This window comes from Phalangium opilio, unplaced genomic scaffold, assembly GCF_054372755.1.
Source record: "Phalangium opilio isolate 3A_F unplaced genomic scaffold, DU_Popi_V2 ptg000354l_1, whole genome shotgun sequence".
Taxonomy (NCBI): Eukaryota; Metazoa; Arthropoda; class Arachnida; order Opiliones; family Phalangiidae; genus Phalangium; species Phalangium opilio.
Genome location: NW_028324229.1, coordinates 17,348 through 32,360, shown reverse-complemented (window position 1 = coordinate 32,360; position 15,013 = coordinate 17,348). Strand labels below are relative to the sequence as shown.

Below are 15,013 nucleotides of genomic sequence, written 5' to 3'. Positions count from 1 at the left end.
AATCAAAATCTCCCAAAGAACATCCCCTAAATATATGCCAGACTTCTCAGAAACACCCTGTACACAAACAAACATACACAATTTTCATAACGTTCGTTACAAAGGGTACCACATCAATCTCTTTACTACAAATGTAAAAATGTTTACCTTTACATATTGTTACGTATCTCGCGAACTCAGTTATACAAAAACGGTAAAATAAATTAAAAACTTTCATTAAGGTCAAGACACGACTATCGCCTCTATGAATTTATAGTTCGAGTAAAGAGCATACTGTACGAAGCAAATGAAATAACTGCCCTTATCACAGCTAGTCTTCAGCTTATATACTGACATTTAGCCTAATTTAAGTCTATTTCTATGGATAGCTCTGACAAAAAATTGTAGGCCTAATTTTTTTGATCTAAAATTTAAGGTTAAAACAAGAAGTGATATCTTGTTTTATTAGGGAGAAGGTATAAATTCGCCACATTTCCAGCTTTATCTCCAGTCCAAACGTAGGTCCGGAGTTAATCCCCGCCTCTTACAACCAGCATCTCATTGGTTCTTGAAAACTCACGTCAGCGCGACGCGAATGACGAAAATTACGTATTTTCCGACTGAGGAGAGGCGAAATAGCCCGGCCCCCTTTTACGTCCCCCCTTGTATTTTGAAAGGGGGATTGGGACTATGGCGCGCGAATACTTAGGCGTCTTATACCTTCTCCCTAATAAACTAGATATCACTTCTTGGTTAAAAACATTTATTTTACGTAGTCCACTTTTTAACTTTGATCCGCAACATATATATTTATAATATTCCGTAAAAAACATGGAATTTGTAGTTACAAAGCGGACCAGCAAAGATATTTTTACTTTAAGAAATCTTCGGAAGACCTTGATATACTAGAACTAGTGTTGTTTGTATTGACAAAATTCACAGGTTTTCCTAACACCTGTTTTAATTTTTATCTTTTTTTAATTTCAGTTGTACTTGGAAGTTGGGAAGAATGGTGGACATACGAAGGAATTTCAGGTAAATCAAAAATATATATACGAGATAAAACTAAAGCCGCTTAGGTATATAAAAGGTGCCACGGCCTAGCAGAGAAAATCTCTTCTCTAACCATAAAACCAGAGTATAAAACCAAAAGGGTCTATAAAACCCTGGAACATCCAGCCAGCAGTACCTACCAAAATAGTCTCATTAAAATGAAAACCACTACATTAGGTATTTACTCATAAAACGCGTTAGCAATTTCCAAGCGTGAGAAATAGATTAAGTTAAAGTTAAAGAAAGAGAAAGATTTCACAACAAAACGTAAGCCCGCATAGTGGAAGAGGTTGCGGAGATAGGAGATTTAAATATAGTAAATGATAAAACCTTTATGTTAATTTACGTTCCGCGAATTTCTCCCCGTGGTGCAAACGACGTACTTGGCCTTAAATCGAGGTCCGGCATATTTTTGGGTCGAAGAAAACTCATTCCGTTCATCGCCCAATTTCCGTTTGGGTTTCGAACGGGAAAAATAATAATAAAAAAAGAGGTTTTTCGAGTAAAGAAAATGAGAAATCGGAGAGCTAGCTAGCTAGTTCGGAATGCCCTGGATGATATTAACGAGTTCGAAAGTGTCGGCTGCAAAATAACCGACACCATCCGCCCAGAAATTGGTTTTACCTCCTTCCATTAAAGGGAGGATAAATCCATTTAAAACCAAAACTAATTTTTGGTGCTCTTTCGCGAAATGGCAACCCCTTTCCAGCATACCATTCTCCCCTGAGGTCCAAGGTTTAAAATTAGAAAGAATTTTGTTCGGAATCAATAAATAGAGAGAGGGGAGATACGAAACGACTTCCGAACTTCAAAAAATTCCTTGGGAAGTAGGAACTAAACACCCTTACGCATAAAGAGACTGGACTGTTGAAGTTACTTCTCCGCGTTGAAGTATATTCTCCCTGGACGGCTATAGGGGGGGGGGGCTAATGACGAGTCTAACGCGATTATCCCGAGACTGACATTCATCACCGGTCTGGGCGCTGGCTATTTTCCGGTCACTCTTTAGTCTCGTCAAAGACCTCGTTAGTATAACCCCCTGGAAACGTACGACGTCCATTTGTGGACGGCGAACGCGACTAGATTCTTCAGTTTGTGAAAAAACCATTTACGCGACCCCGCGAGGTAACCGCAACCCGAACGCTTTCAATGAATCTAGTTAAACCGAGTAAAGGAATAGTAGTGATTCATTGGTATTTTGTATGAAGCTGGGTATAGGTTAAGAACCAACTGGTTAATGTTTATACAGTATTCCAAAGGAGTTTCCTTAATGATACAAGCGGCTGTTTTAAAGATTGAATAGAGAATATAGTTAAAAGTGTTTTTCTACTTAATTGCCTTGGTGTTTGTATCATTTATGGGTATAGGTCAGCTGTTTTCTTTTTAATTCTGGGTTCTAAACAGAGGTTAGTCAAATTAGCGATTGTCAATACCTCATATATACCGAAAAGGCTTTGTACTAGCGAGAAGTGATATCTAGTTTATTAGGGAGAAGGTATAAGATACCTTAGTATTCGCGCGCCATAGTCCCAGTCCCCCTTTCAAAATACAAGGTGGGGGGGGGCGTAAAAGGAGGCCGGGCTATTTCGCCTCTCCTCAGTCGGAAAATACAAGTAATTTTCGTCATTCGCGTCGCGCTGACGTGAGTTTTCAAGAACCAATGAGATGCTGGTTGTAATTTAGATGCGAGGATTAACTCCGGACCTACGTTTGGACTGGAGATAAAGCTGGAAATGTTGCGAATTTATACCTTCTCCCTAATAAACTAGATATCACTTCTTGGTACTAGGCTATATATGACTTTACAAATAGCACAATTTTGTATCGTTAACCGCGAATTTCCCTCGACTTAATTAGTTCTCCTTTCTACTATCTCTGGTCTGAGACAGACTTAAAAGACGAACCCGTTTTCTTGACAAGATAACAAGGAACCTAAATACTTCAGAAAATTGCAACTGGAAACTGCAATTTCAACGTAATCGGAAGAAAGGTTAATTTCCCTAAACGAAAAGTATCGTGTTTATCTCATTCGAGTCAAATAAGTATTAAATATCGAGAAATTTAAGAGAAAACTTGTGCTTACTTAAACCCCTAAGTATCCCACGTAATGACCGGGCCAATTAACATTAACAAGCATGCACGTTCAACCAAACCAATCTTATTTAAAAACCCTAAAGATATTTAATCAGAAACATATTAAATCAAAATTATCAATCTATCGTTCTCTTAAAAGCCGACTTCCAGCGAAAAGGGTTCTAGCGAACTGAAAACCGAGCATCGAGACTAACAATGAAGCGACCGTTCCGATTTTCGAAGTCCCGTTGGGTCAAAAGTTGGAAGGGTTCTCACTAACTGAAAGCCGTGCAATGTGGTTCTAGCGAACTGAAGATGAACAATAGAAATCCTTTTAAATTTATTTCCTCTCGAATTTTTGCTTTCCCCGAAGGAAATTCTCTATTGTGTATCTTCAGTTCGCTAGAACCACGTTGCACGGCTTTCAGTTAGCTAGAACCCTTCCAACTTTTGACCCAGCGGGGCTTCGAAAATCGGCACGGTCGCTTCATTGTTAGTCTCGATGCTCGGTTTTCAGTTCGCTAGAACCCTTTTCGCTGGAAGTAGGCCTTTAAAAACAATATTTTCAAAGAATGATTTAATCGAAGAGTAACTTCGGATTCATTTACTTCTCGCACTCATGGACCCCCCCGCCCAAGAAAAAATATTTCCAAATAATTGTAGCAAACGTAGTCAGAAAAGAAGTATATAGCCTTCGGTTGTAGTAGGCTGGTTGTTACACGTAGTTAGAGGCGATAGTAACAACACCGAAGGCATTTCTAATCACCGCGATCTTTGCCAGCTAGAAAGATACTAGCGAAGCTACACAGAGCTAATTAAGTCCCTGCTAGCGGTTACGAATCATTAAGGGTCCGAGGACAACCCCTGACCCCATCCCTCCCCCACCAATCTACCGAAAAGGCGAAAACCCCCGTAGTCTTTTACTAGTTGGGCATGCAAGGCGTCCTAAACGCCCGTAAGGCGGTGCTTGCTGTTAAAACTCTTTAAAAGTTTTGATCACCTGAAGTTCATTAGTAAAGGTAAACCTTTGGCTATACGCGTGTCTTCTAATTCTAAAGTTTGCAAGTCTCGCGTAAAACATCCAGGATAAAAACTTGAAAAGTTCAAGGTCGCCGAGTCAAAAACCCTTTGACCTATTGAACCCTACACAAAGATAGGGGTTGCGTACCTAAAATAACTTATACACGAGACCATAAGTTTATAAGATATGTTTCCGTAAGTTTGTCACTGGTTACTGAGAGGCTGAGAGCTTGTCATGAAGTGACGTAGGTCATAGATTCCTGTAAAGCGACGCCTGCTGAGGCGCTGTCGAAGGCCTAGTACAGTCTAAATATGGAGATGGACTACAAAACTAACCTAGTATAGTCAATTAATTCTCACGTCGTTCTGGAACTAGCTCTCAGTAACATATCTTATAAACTTATGATGAGACTCTCCGGAATAAAGGAAAGGAAGAATATATCTTATACTTTCACGGTATGTACTTCTAATAGCGTGTACGAGGGCGGGAGATACACAGTGTGTTTATTCTCTCGCTCAGCTTCTCTATCTAGCATAATGAGTGTGCGAACCTAAAGATTCAAGAATAATAAAGGAAGATATATACTAAGGTACTAGGGTACTTGTAAAAACGGAAGTGCGTAGCTAGAAGACTAAAGAAGGGTTGGAACGTACATGAGAGAGTTAAGAAAAAAAAAAAGCTTTTAAGAAGTAGGGCCCGAGATATTTCTGGAATAAGTACCTTGGCACCCAAGGAGAATTTTAAATGAAGCTTTTTGCCCCCTGAAAATAAGATTCTTTCCTTTTCAGGGCTTTTAAAAATGTATCTGTTTATATACATTTATATACATATATATATACACATAGGAAAGTCGAGGGATTAATTTTTCCTTTTGGGACAAAAAGTAAAGTTAAATGCCTCGAAACCTTTCTCTCAATATTTTTCAAAATATATATTTTGTCAAATTCAAATTCAGTGGGATTTGGTTTACTTCTGAAAGTAAATTTACCAAGAATTCAGGGTGCCCAGTCAAAAATTTAAAAACCTTATAGGTAAAATAGGAATTTTTTCAGAACTATACGACTTTATAGGAGCAAACTGTATGTAAAAAATCTCACAAAAAATAATAAATTGGATTTTACTTTGAAAAGAGGAACTTAATTAAAATATGATATATAAACAATCCTGAGTAAACGGTCAATCTAGTCAAATGTGATCTCAATAAAAAAGCTACATTTTGATAAATTTGATGGTAAACTATACGAAAACTTCGACTAAGTCAAAAATGTAGGATATTATAGGACCTTTCATAAAATTATAGGATAATATAGGACAGGCTCAGAAATATAGCATTTTATGCGACAGCTGGGCTCCTTGTAAGATTTATAGACCAATTCGATAACTGAATCTAGAGAATATTAAAAATACTAAACAAATGAGTTTAGATAAACCTGTTCGATAGCGGTAATTGCAAGATAGCTATTAATTTCCATTAAAGAAAATTAAGCCAATTGTTGCAATAATAATAAATGAACTCTGCTAATCCCTGTATTCTCATCAAAGGATGAACTCTGAGCTCGACTTTACAATAAAATAAAACCCTCAATATATTATAAAAGACCCATACATCACATTCTCAAAAATGCTGCACCTTACAAAATTTAAAATTCGCTAACTTTAAAATAGTATATACCATAGAAGAATTCGGGTCTGACATTTTGTGTTGAAAGCGGTTCACAGGCCTAATCTCTGGCGTCGGAAACCGGGGTCTACAGGGAGGGGTCAACTAGAGGTAGGTACGTGGAAGCTAAAACGTATCAAAGGTATATGCTTGGCAATAGTTATCTCCGAACTACTCAAGAGGTGGGGGTCGGGGGAGGGGAGGGGTTATCATAGAAAAGGGGTAGGTATACGTGGGATCTGGTGCTCCTTTTAATGAATTTCCGTGGCCTTTATCATGCTAATATCGTCCCTCGGGGTTGTTGAAGAGCTAAGGTAAGGACTGAGAACGATTTCCGAGTCGAGGAGTTAGACGAACGCCCTGGACACGCGTTACTATATAAAGGTTCAAGGTACAAAGGTGAATACTATTGCCAAGAGGCGACTGCTTAAAGTGATACGGACATTGAAGTTTTAGTAAAAGGTTCCAATAAGTATTTCAATTTAGGAAAGATTCAAGTTATAGGCTTATAACATTTTCCTTCTTATTTTTAAAGAGCTTATAAAATTGCGTATAAGAGACAACCTTTAATACGACTCGAGCAATTAAAGTTCTGAAACTATGAGCCTAGACCTAACTGTGAAACGGATAACCTTACGGCTCCTGTAAGTTAACCAGACTGTGTTTATATTGACGGAAGCACAGTTTAAATTTCTTAGTTATTCAATGTGCTACAACACAAAATAAGCAATGGTTTTTCTATGGGACGCTAAGCCTAAAATCTGTGATTTTTGTATTAAGCGTTACAGGAGGGTGTAGGTTCTTATCTAGATGGGCCTACCGACCCTCTATAATAACAAGAAGTGATATCTATTTTATTAAGGAGAAGGTATAAGATGCCTAAGTATTCGCGCGCCATAGTCCCAGTCCCCCTTTCAAAATACAAGGGGGGACGTAAAAGGAGGCCGGGATATTTCGCCTCTCCTCAGTAGGAAAATGCGTAATTTTCGTCATTCGCGTCGCGCTGACGTGAGTTTTCAAGAACCAATGAGATGTTGGCTGTAATTTAGAGGCGGGGATTAACTCTGGACCTACGTTTGGACTGGAGATAAAGCTGGAAATGAGGCGAATTCACACCTTCTCCCTAATAAACTTCTTGATAATATAAAATATCATAAGCGTTTTCGACTTCAAATATTATAAATTCTAAACAACACCAAATTTGTCATCAAATATAATCCCTTTCCAGATTAAATATTGAAAATCATATTAAAAATAATCATAATAATAATGTACCCTTATGGCGTTTGTTTCCCCACCCTTTTGTGAGTCGACACGAGACGAAGCTTTCAGGTGAAATATCATTTAAAACGCATGGATTCCTTCGCCCAGCAAGCTTCGCCCGCATTCTATTCCATTCCATTCCCATAACTTCTATGAACAAGAATGGTGGTATAGCTGGCGGCCCGATTACCTAAGGAAAGAGTAAGGCGAAACGACTTCTCGAGAGAGAGAGAGAGGAGTGGTTACTAGATAATGCTACGGAACGAAACTCGAGATTCATCATTAATTTTAGCTCCAGTTATAGCCTATAAATTAGCTACGAGATAATTTTTTAATATCGGTTCCCGCGTGCACGTATTAATATATATTGAAAAGCCCTCTCTCTTAAAATTTCGCGGTTTCGCCTTCTCGGCTTGAAAACCTTTAAATTATATCGGAAAAGGTGGTCGCGTATAAGAGGTTCGAAAGGGGAAAAGAAGAAAAGGGGGAGATATTCAGCTCGAAGGCGGTAAATTATACCGTGAATAAATTAAAATTGAGATTAATTAATATCGTTAATGAATATTTAATTTTTGAAGTTGTTTGTACGTATCTTGGAAAGTCGGATTTTCTTGTAAATATTAAAGGGAATAGAGGCTAATCTTTTAATCTAACAGATTAACTTAACACTGTCCACTTAAACAAGGAAATACCCACACGCGTTAAGTACTTAGCTTTACTTTAACAGCGTAAGCACACTTCTAACCTATTTAATATTAAATTTCAAAATTAAGGTTCAATAATGTTCATAGATTGAAGCAGGGATAGATTTAATTTTAGAAGTAGGAATGGAGAACGGTTAGTATTTACTTCAGTCCGACTCATAGCGCAGTAAAGAGCCCCTCCCTCCAACACGTAACGAAAAGTTTAAATTATCTTATTGGCTCATTTAAACTACGCTTTGACGACGTTGCTGACGGGGACGGCGAAAAATACGTAATTCCTTTTTACCTCTGTCGCTATGACCGGCCGCCTCTTCTTTCATACCCCTCCATCCCGTGGAAGGGGGTGTTGGACTTTGACGATCGCCCACATTACTTAGTTCACCATTCCTACTTCTAAAATTAAATCTATCCCTGCTTGAAGATTATTGAAGCGTGACTTTTTTTGAGGCCAAACAATTTGTTTGAGAGCCAATGTCTCCGTAATTAAATGTTGTAGATTCCATGTTCTTTGATGTACTTTAAACTCAGAACAACTCAGTTTGAACGAAAGAACACACCATTTCATTTATGGCAGACTTATATCTTGCCGGCTTCGTTATATTTAACCGGCAAGTAGTAGTAAGGTGCCGGTATAACTTCAAGTGTATACGAGATATATTCATTCCACCACGATCAAACTTGGAGTATTAATTTCCCATATAGGGCCTGTCGATATATTACACCCAAAATACTAAAGGGGTGTTCAGGGTGAAATGACCCACCGTTATGAAAGACGATAATTCACATTCTCAAAGCGTATAATTTTAGGTCATCAAAGTAAATCTCGTTTTAGGCTATACGAAAACTCTATCTAGTATCTAGATTTTCAAGGTTTCCAATTTCGACTCTCGCAAACATTACTTAACGTGTCAAAAGGTAAATCTGAAAATTTATGTATAGTCTCTTTACAAGATCATAATCTCGAAACTTATAAGTTTGAAGGGTAGTTTAAAATTACAGAAATTAATGAGATCAGAAGTTGGAGAATTCTTTAAATAAAATAACTTCGGAAGTTAGAAATGTAACTTAATATAATTTACAAAGATATACCGTATTATAATACGAAATCCTACCTGAGAGAATAATTTACCTAAAATTAGCATAAGATTTTTCTCCGCTCACAAAAGGATGTAAAAAGTTTGGAAAAACCCTTTTCAAAGTCTCATGAACAACAACAAAAAAAAAAACTAAAATCCGAGCTTCGAGCCTCGAGAAAAACTTTGGATGTAAAGAAGAAAGCGCCACCCTTTCTTAGCATAAATAAGATACGAGAAACAAATTAACCCGAAGTTATTTAGAAATGAAAACAAATCACGCTCCTTGTGAAAGTAGCGAGAAAAACTTCGAATTACTGTACTTCTCGTAACAACATGTAAATGATACTCTCGCCAGCTAAGCCTAACTGTAATAAAATACCGCGTTAGGAAACAATATAGATAGGAACTTGGCATAGTACGTTATATAACCCCTTAGCGTAGTACTATTAAGTCCAGAGCACTGCCACGGCTATGTTTACCTTCATATTCGACTTAGGCTTTAAAACATTCAAATACGTAAATATACGTAACACGTGCTGTGTCGCGAAACATATACCGAGCTTTATGACCGAATGCAAATCATTTTAGCTAAGGTAGAATTGTCCCTTCGCACTAGGAAACGAGCCCTATGGGGTTCGCCTAATATGCTAATGGACAGCGAAAAATTCCATCCCTAGTTATAAAGAACGTTAGGCTTAAAGAATGACACGAACGAACTAGTTACATTAACCCTTTGCTTACAAAGAGATATTGAAACTATATGCAAATTTCAATCAAAATTACTCGAGCAATTTCACGTCTCTTGTTATGCCGTTCCTAATAATGGTTAGTCGTCGAGGCCATCAACGTCTCAGTTTTCCAGTCTCTATTTGATACAACGGTGCACGCCTAGTCTATTAAGAACCACCCTATGTACTAGCATGGACTATGCAGCTTTCGTTAATGGATTTAGCAGCCTGGTCCCTGTGCCGATGTCAAGTTACCCAAGTACTGGTACAACTACAGCAGCTTTCCAATCGATTCCTGGCTGTAAATACGAAGGATTCCACGTAATATTAAGGACCCCCTTCCCGATTCCCAGAATAAAGGCGCGTGAAATATTATAATCAACGTCTATAATCTAATACAGGCCCTTAATGAGAATGTGGACATGCTAAAATTCGGCGTTAGTCCTAACCGTCGAACGCAAAACGGGATTCGACATCTTAGTATCTCAGGACTTTGATAACTACGAATGGTTAAAATCATCATCGTACAAGTTTGAACTGTATTTTCAAGGCAATATGTGTTTCGCAACAAGAAATAGTTAGAAGATTCATGGTAGATACAATTAACTTCACGATTACGAGTTATTCATTTGCGGGCTGAGTGCGGGAAGCAAAAAACGTTGCGAATTCGCGCCAAATGAAATGTAGGATACACGCGTAATGGGAATGCAAATTGTTTGTAGCTATATATTAACGTAGGAGGCGCGCGTAATTTTACGTTTTTACGACGTAATGAAAGGACCAGCTCCTAATTGGAATATGAAATATAGTTTAGGGTTTTCGGAGCAAAATTGTTTTAACTGCAGAGCATATCGCGGACTTATTTCGTTATTTCCTAAACTTCAAATGAAAAAAAGGTAACACATACACGTCCAACTACGTCACTTATACACATGGGCATCCAAAAATGCAATTCAGCAATACAAAAAATACTTGAAACCAGCCGCGTCATGAAATTCAAATTTGAAATACCGTAATAGGCAAATTACCCTAACCGAAATGTACGCTATTTACCTCCATTGGAAAATTATATAATTCGTCCATTTGATTTGTACACTGAAGCAACGTTCTCCCCGGTGATTCCAACGCAAACCTCTTAAGGGAATGAGGTACGCACAGAAAGGGGTAAAGAAAATTATACGCGATGGGATGCGGTTTGAAATTCCTATCCTAGCTCCATTTAGTTTCGTGGGTCCAGCACGCTTATCGCTATTTGCTAGCCGTAGAACTAGGGATATTTGCTATTTGGCAATGCGAAATGCCGAACGAGTGATTAGAGAGAAATAAAGACGTTTATAGAGGCTGGATAGTTACTCGGTCCCATATTAAAATTCAATAAGATTCATTGGACTTCAAATGATAATACTCATCGATACAAGCATCCAACCCCTCGGTTTAGTCCCTTTTCAGGAGAGGGGACTCTGAGACGCTCAACATCCCACTCTTTTAGAATAAACAATCTTCGGAATAATCGGCAAACATTAGCGTGCGAGGAGCAGACCCTAGCGCAATGTAAATGAACTTGTAGCGCAAAGATTGTGTCAATAAAATCAGAGCCTGGGAATTTCAAATGAATCCTATAGGCATATAGCTTACTTTGGATGAAGAGTTTCGAACTTCCGATCATATAGGGTATAGTATTAATATTTTCTTTACTTCGGTTAGTGATGGTATGTTCCAGTCGATATACCGACAAAGGCCTAAATATCCAGCAATTTACCCAAGTCTTTAATTGTTCTTTAATCGATATTTTTCCCACGCTAAATACTCGATGTGTTGAGAGAAAGAGAGAGAAAAAATGGGAAAGAGCTTTGGAGGAATTTGGAGCGGACGGCTTTTTAATTGATTCCAGAATTGGATTGGATTGGTTTTGGTTTTGCTTCGTTTGCCCACAGAGAGAGAATGAAGGAAGGGAATTGCCGGGAACAAATTTTTCTTTCTTCATCAGTAATGTTTGGTTTTAGAACAAAATGTTTCAATAGAAATCGCGGCCGCTAAAAATTTTTCCAAAAAGTCTTTTAGAGGGAAATTTTAGAAAAGATTAAATCCCAAAGCGGCGTTAGAAAGTCCCTAGAGGCTTTTAAAACTGCAGGGGTTGGTAAGAAGTGTAAATATGTCATAAAAGTTTTTCCAGAGATATACTCTTAACTTTGGATGTTTCCTTCTCTCAGGGAAATGAGAAATCAGAGATGTATCTAATTGCGAATAGGACTAACTAGGGGTTTGAGGTTGAAAACTTTGTTTCACCTGAAGGGGATAATAGAAGAAAGATGACACTCTGTATTCTCTTAATACTTCAGTTATTTAACATGATTCTTAAAAAGCTTAAGCTTTTTGTTTGTTCTCCTGCTCACCAAACTTCAGATGCGCATCGCACCGTGCTAGGGTTAATTCTATAACTGTTTGTCACTAAATCCTCAGCAATCAACCCATAAACCTCGTCTTGACGAGAGACAAAAATCCACAAGCCCGTCTTGGCAAATAGTTAAGGTCAGTGGCGTCGGAACCGGGGGGGCAGGGAGGGCTCAAGCCCCTGCTCTAACGAAATGTGAGGGGGCGCAGCCCCCTCACATTTGGTTTTTAATTTTCTTAGTTTGTATTCATTTAGGTATTAAATTTTAGATTAAAAATAAAAAAATTCTATATTTTAAGAACTGCATTACAAAAAATTGTAAACTAATGAAATGCAATTACGCCTAGTCAACCTAATATTAGAAGTAATATAAAAGATCGCCCTATATCTAGCCATAGCCCTCTCGATCACGCAAGTTGCACGCGCTATAGAAGCCCGTTCAAAGAATTCAAAACCCATGCATTTTCAAGAATCGAGAGGATGTAGTGGAAAAGCTAGTAAAAACATGAACGAGTCTAGATTTTTGAGACAAAAAGCACTGAAATGTTAGGGAGAATTGTCAAGTTGATGAACAAACTTTTATAGGAAAGTGAAAAATGTAAGCTCTAGCTTCCTGATTTTTTTACTATTTGTAAATTAAAGTACACTAAAAATTTAGAAAATATTTTGAAAGGCTTAGGACTAATAGTTATTTTTCTAAAAATTATCAAACTTTCAGTTTGTGGTTTTTTCAACTCTGGATGACTTCTAGCCATTTTAAAACGGGCTGGGCAAATTTTTAAAATAAATAATTTTCCCCCAATACTTGTAGTACTTGGTTTTCACATATTTGCTAATTGGTTTTAACGACTAGTTAATTGTAATAATAAATCAAATATAAGATATTAAATACAGTATTTTGATGAAGAACGTTATCAGAAGGAAATTCCCTTCAGGCGTTATCAGCTGGTGTGGTTGGACCTTGTCTTTAATTTTGTACTGAAAAACTATTCACGCTTGAAACTTCAAAATTTGTAGGACTTTAGAAAACGTTACTACGCACCTCTCATTAAAATTTCAAGATATTTGATCCACAAAAAGCGAAATTACGCCTATTTTACCCCAAAAGACGGCATTTTTCCCATAGACATATTGCTAATTTTAGACTGCTTTGACGAACGTTATCGGTTGGGCCTAGTGTTTATTTTCTTACTGAAAAACTATTCACGCTAGAAACTTCAAAATTAGTAGCACTTCTTCTTAACATTTCACGACATTTGATCCACAAAAAGCGAAATTACACCCATTTTACTCCAAAACACGGCATTTTCCCATAGACATAATGCTAATTCTTAGACTCGTTTGACCAAGGAGTACTAATCGGTCATATTCTTGACTTTTGGCTGTTTGAAGGGGCTTCTATAGCGCGTGCAACTTGCGTGATCGAGTGGGCTGTGATCTAGCGAAGTTTCTTGTATTACTACTGTTATTATACTATTTAAAATTATACTTGTGTAAATTACGACAACAGCTTTCAAAAGACGCCTCGGATCATGTTTGGGGCGTCATCCCATACATCCTCCTTGGTCTTCATCGGAGCCCGAGCCCCCCCCCCCCAACTTCAAAACACTTCCGACGCCCCTGGTTAAGCTCTAAGAGAGTAATGATGAGGTAACTATTTATCGCGTATGTGATTCGGTTTAGCAACCTTAAGAACTCCAAATGCTCTGATGTTAGGAAAAATCATGTTACAATTAATTACCCCGCATTGTGGTGGTACACTTCTCTGGAAGAGAAGTATAATATACTTTTGATAACTGAAGTCGCTAAATTTGAAAATTTCAAGGTCTAAAAAGATTCCCTGTTATACGAATTTCCACTATGAAACAAATTTAAATTAGTTTATAACTAGGCCTATATATATAAAAAAGAAAAGCTTAATTACACTAACGAAGCGAGTCCCAGAGGAAATGACAAAATTAGCAAATTAATGGTATGTATATGTTGAAACAGAAACTTAATTTGAAAGCGTATCGCAATTAATTAAAATAATCATCCAAAGTAATTAAGTTATACCTAAATAGGAAATTCTTCCCTTCCCCCTTAAAGCAAACCGGAAATCAAATACCCCAAAAACCTACCGGAAATAAGGCAAAAATAAAACAAGAAAATGCAATCAAGACCGACCGAACGAAATCTACTTTTTCCTATATATACATAATTTCCGTCTCAATCCTCTCCTTTCGTTCCTTCGTTTCCGTTTATTTAATGTCGTCACTTCCGGTAGTGGTTCGAGAAAGAAAAAAATATGGGAGCTAAGCCTAACGGTCCTAAACCATATACCATCGTTATTAGATTTTACGGGACCACCTTAAATTTATGGAGATCATCTAAAGAATGTTTGAAATTCATTAAAACCGTTCGTAAAAGGCAAACCAGGCTTTCCTTAGCTAGCTATAGGTGCTATTAAAACTATTTTCTTAAAATATTGAAGGTATAAAAGACTCCATTAAACCGAAGACTATAAAACAAGTCGAGCAACAGACTATAATGTCCGTTTTACATATATGAGAAAACCCAAGAAATTTTAACAAAAGACCTCTATGCTTTTTACAAAACCAATGTTGTATTTGGACCTTTCAGCGTGCATTGGTTGACTACCTACACCAGAAGTAAGATGAGACTAGAAGTGAAGGGCTCTAGCGTTGGTAGTAGATCCTGGCACTAGTGAACAAATTTGAGGATTTTATGCCGCTTCCATCGCGCCTACACTAGAGAGAAAAAAAATTGGTCGAGTTCCAAAAACATTTCCTACCCCCTCCCCCTCAACCTAAAGCCGCGGAACACGGACGCCTGTGCTTGAATCTAGTTCGGCCGTCTACCGCCACGAGCGTCTCACGTTTTGGAGGGAAAATTCAGAAACCGCTACTAGAGGGCCAACCGTTGGTGTATTATCAAGAATATTCACTTTCGCCGAGTGAAGAATTTGGTTAGCTCAGTACTTCTAGTCTCATCTCACTTCTGCCTACACCTATCGCGAAATCCCACGTAAAGCAGTTGATTATCAAGCAGGCTAATCGCTGTC

The 15,013-nt window shown here is 37.8% G+C and overlaps 1 protein-coding gene across 1 annotated transcript in view; it reads left to right on the top strand.

Annotated features, from left to right (window-relative positions):
* The window catches only part of LOC149602598 (carbonic anhydrase-related protein 11-like), a 56,890-nt gene that overhangs the window by 25,756 nt on the left and 16,121 nt on the right, over positions 1 to 15,013 (top strand). Inside the window, exon 2 of the mRNA XM_089860815.1 lies at positions 967 to 1,014. Coding sequence (XP_089716941.1) covers positions 967 to 1,014 — 48 coding nt within the window. The remainder of the gene's footprint in view (positions 1 to 966; positions 1,015 to 15,013) is intronic.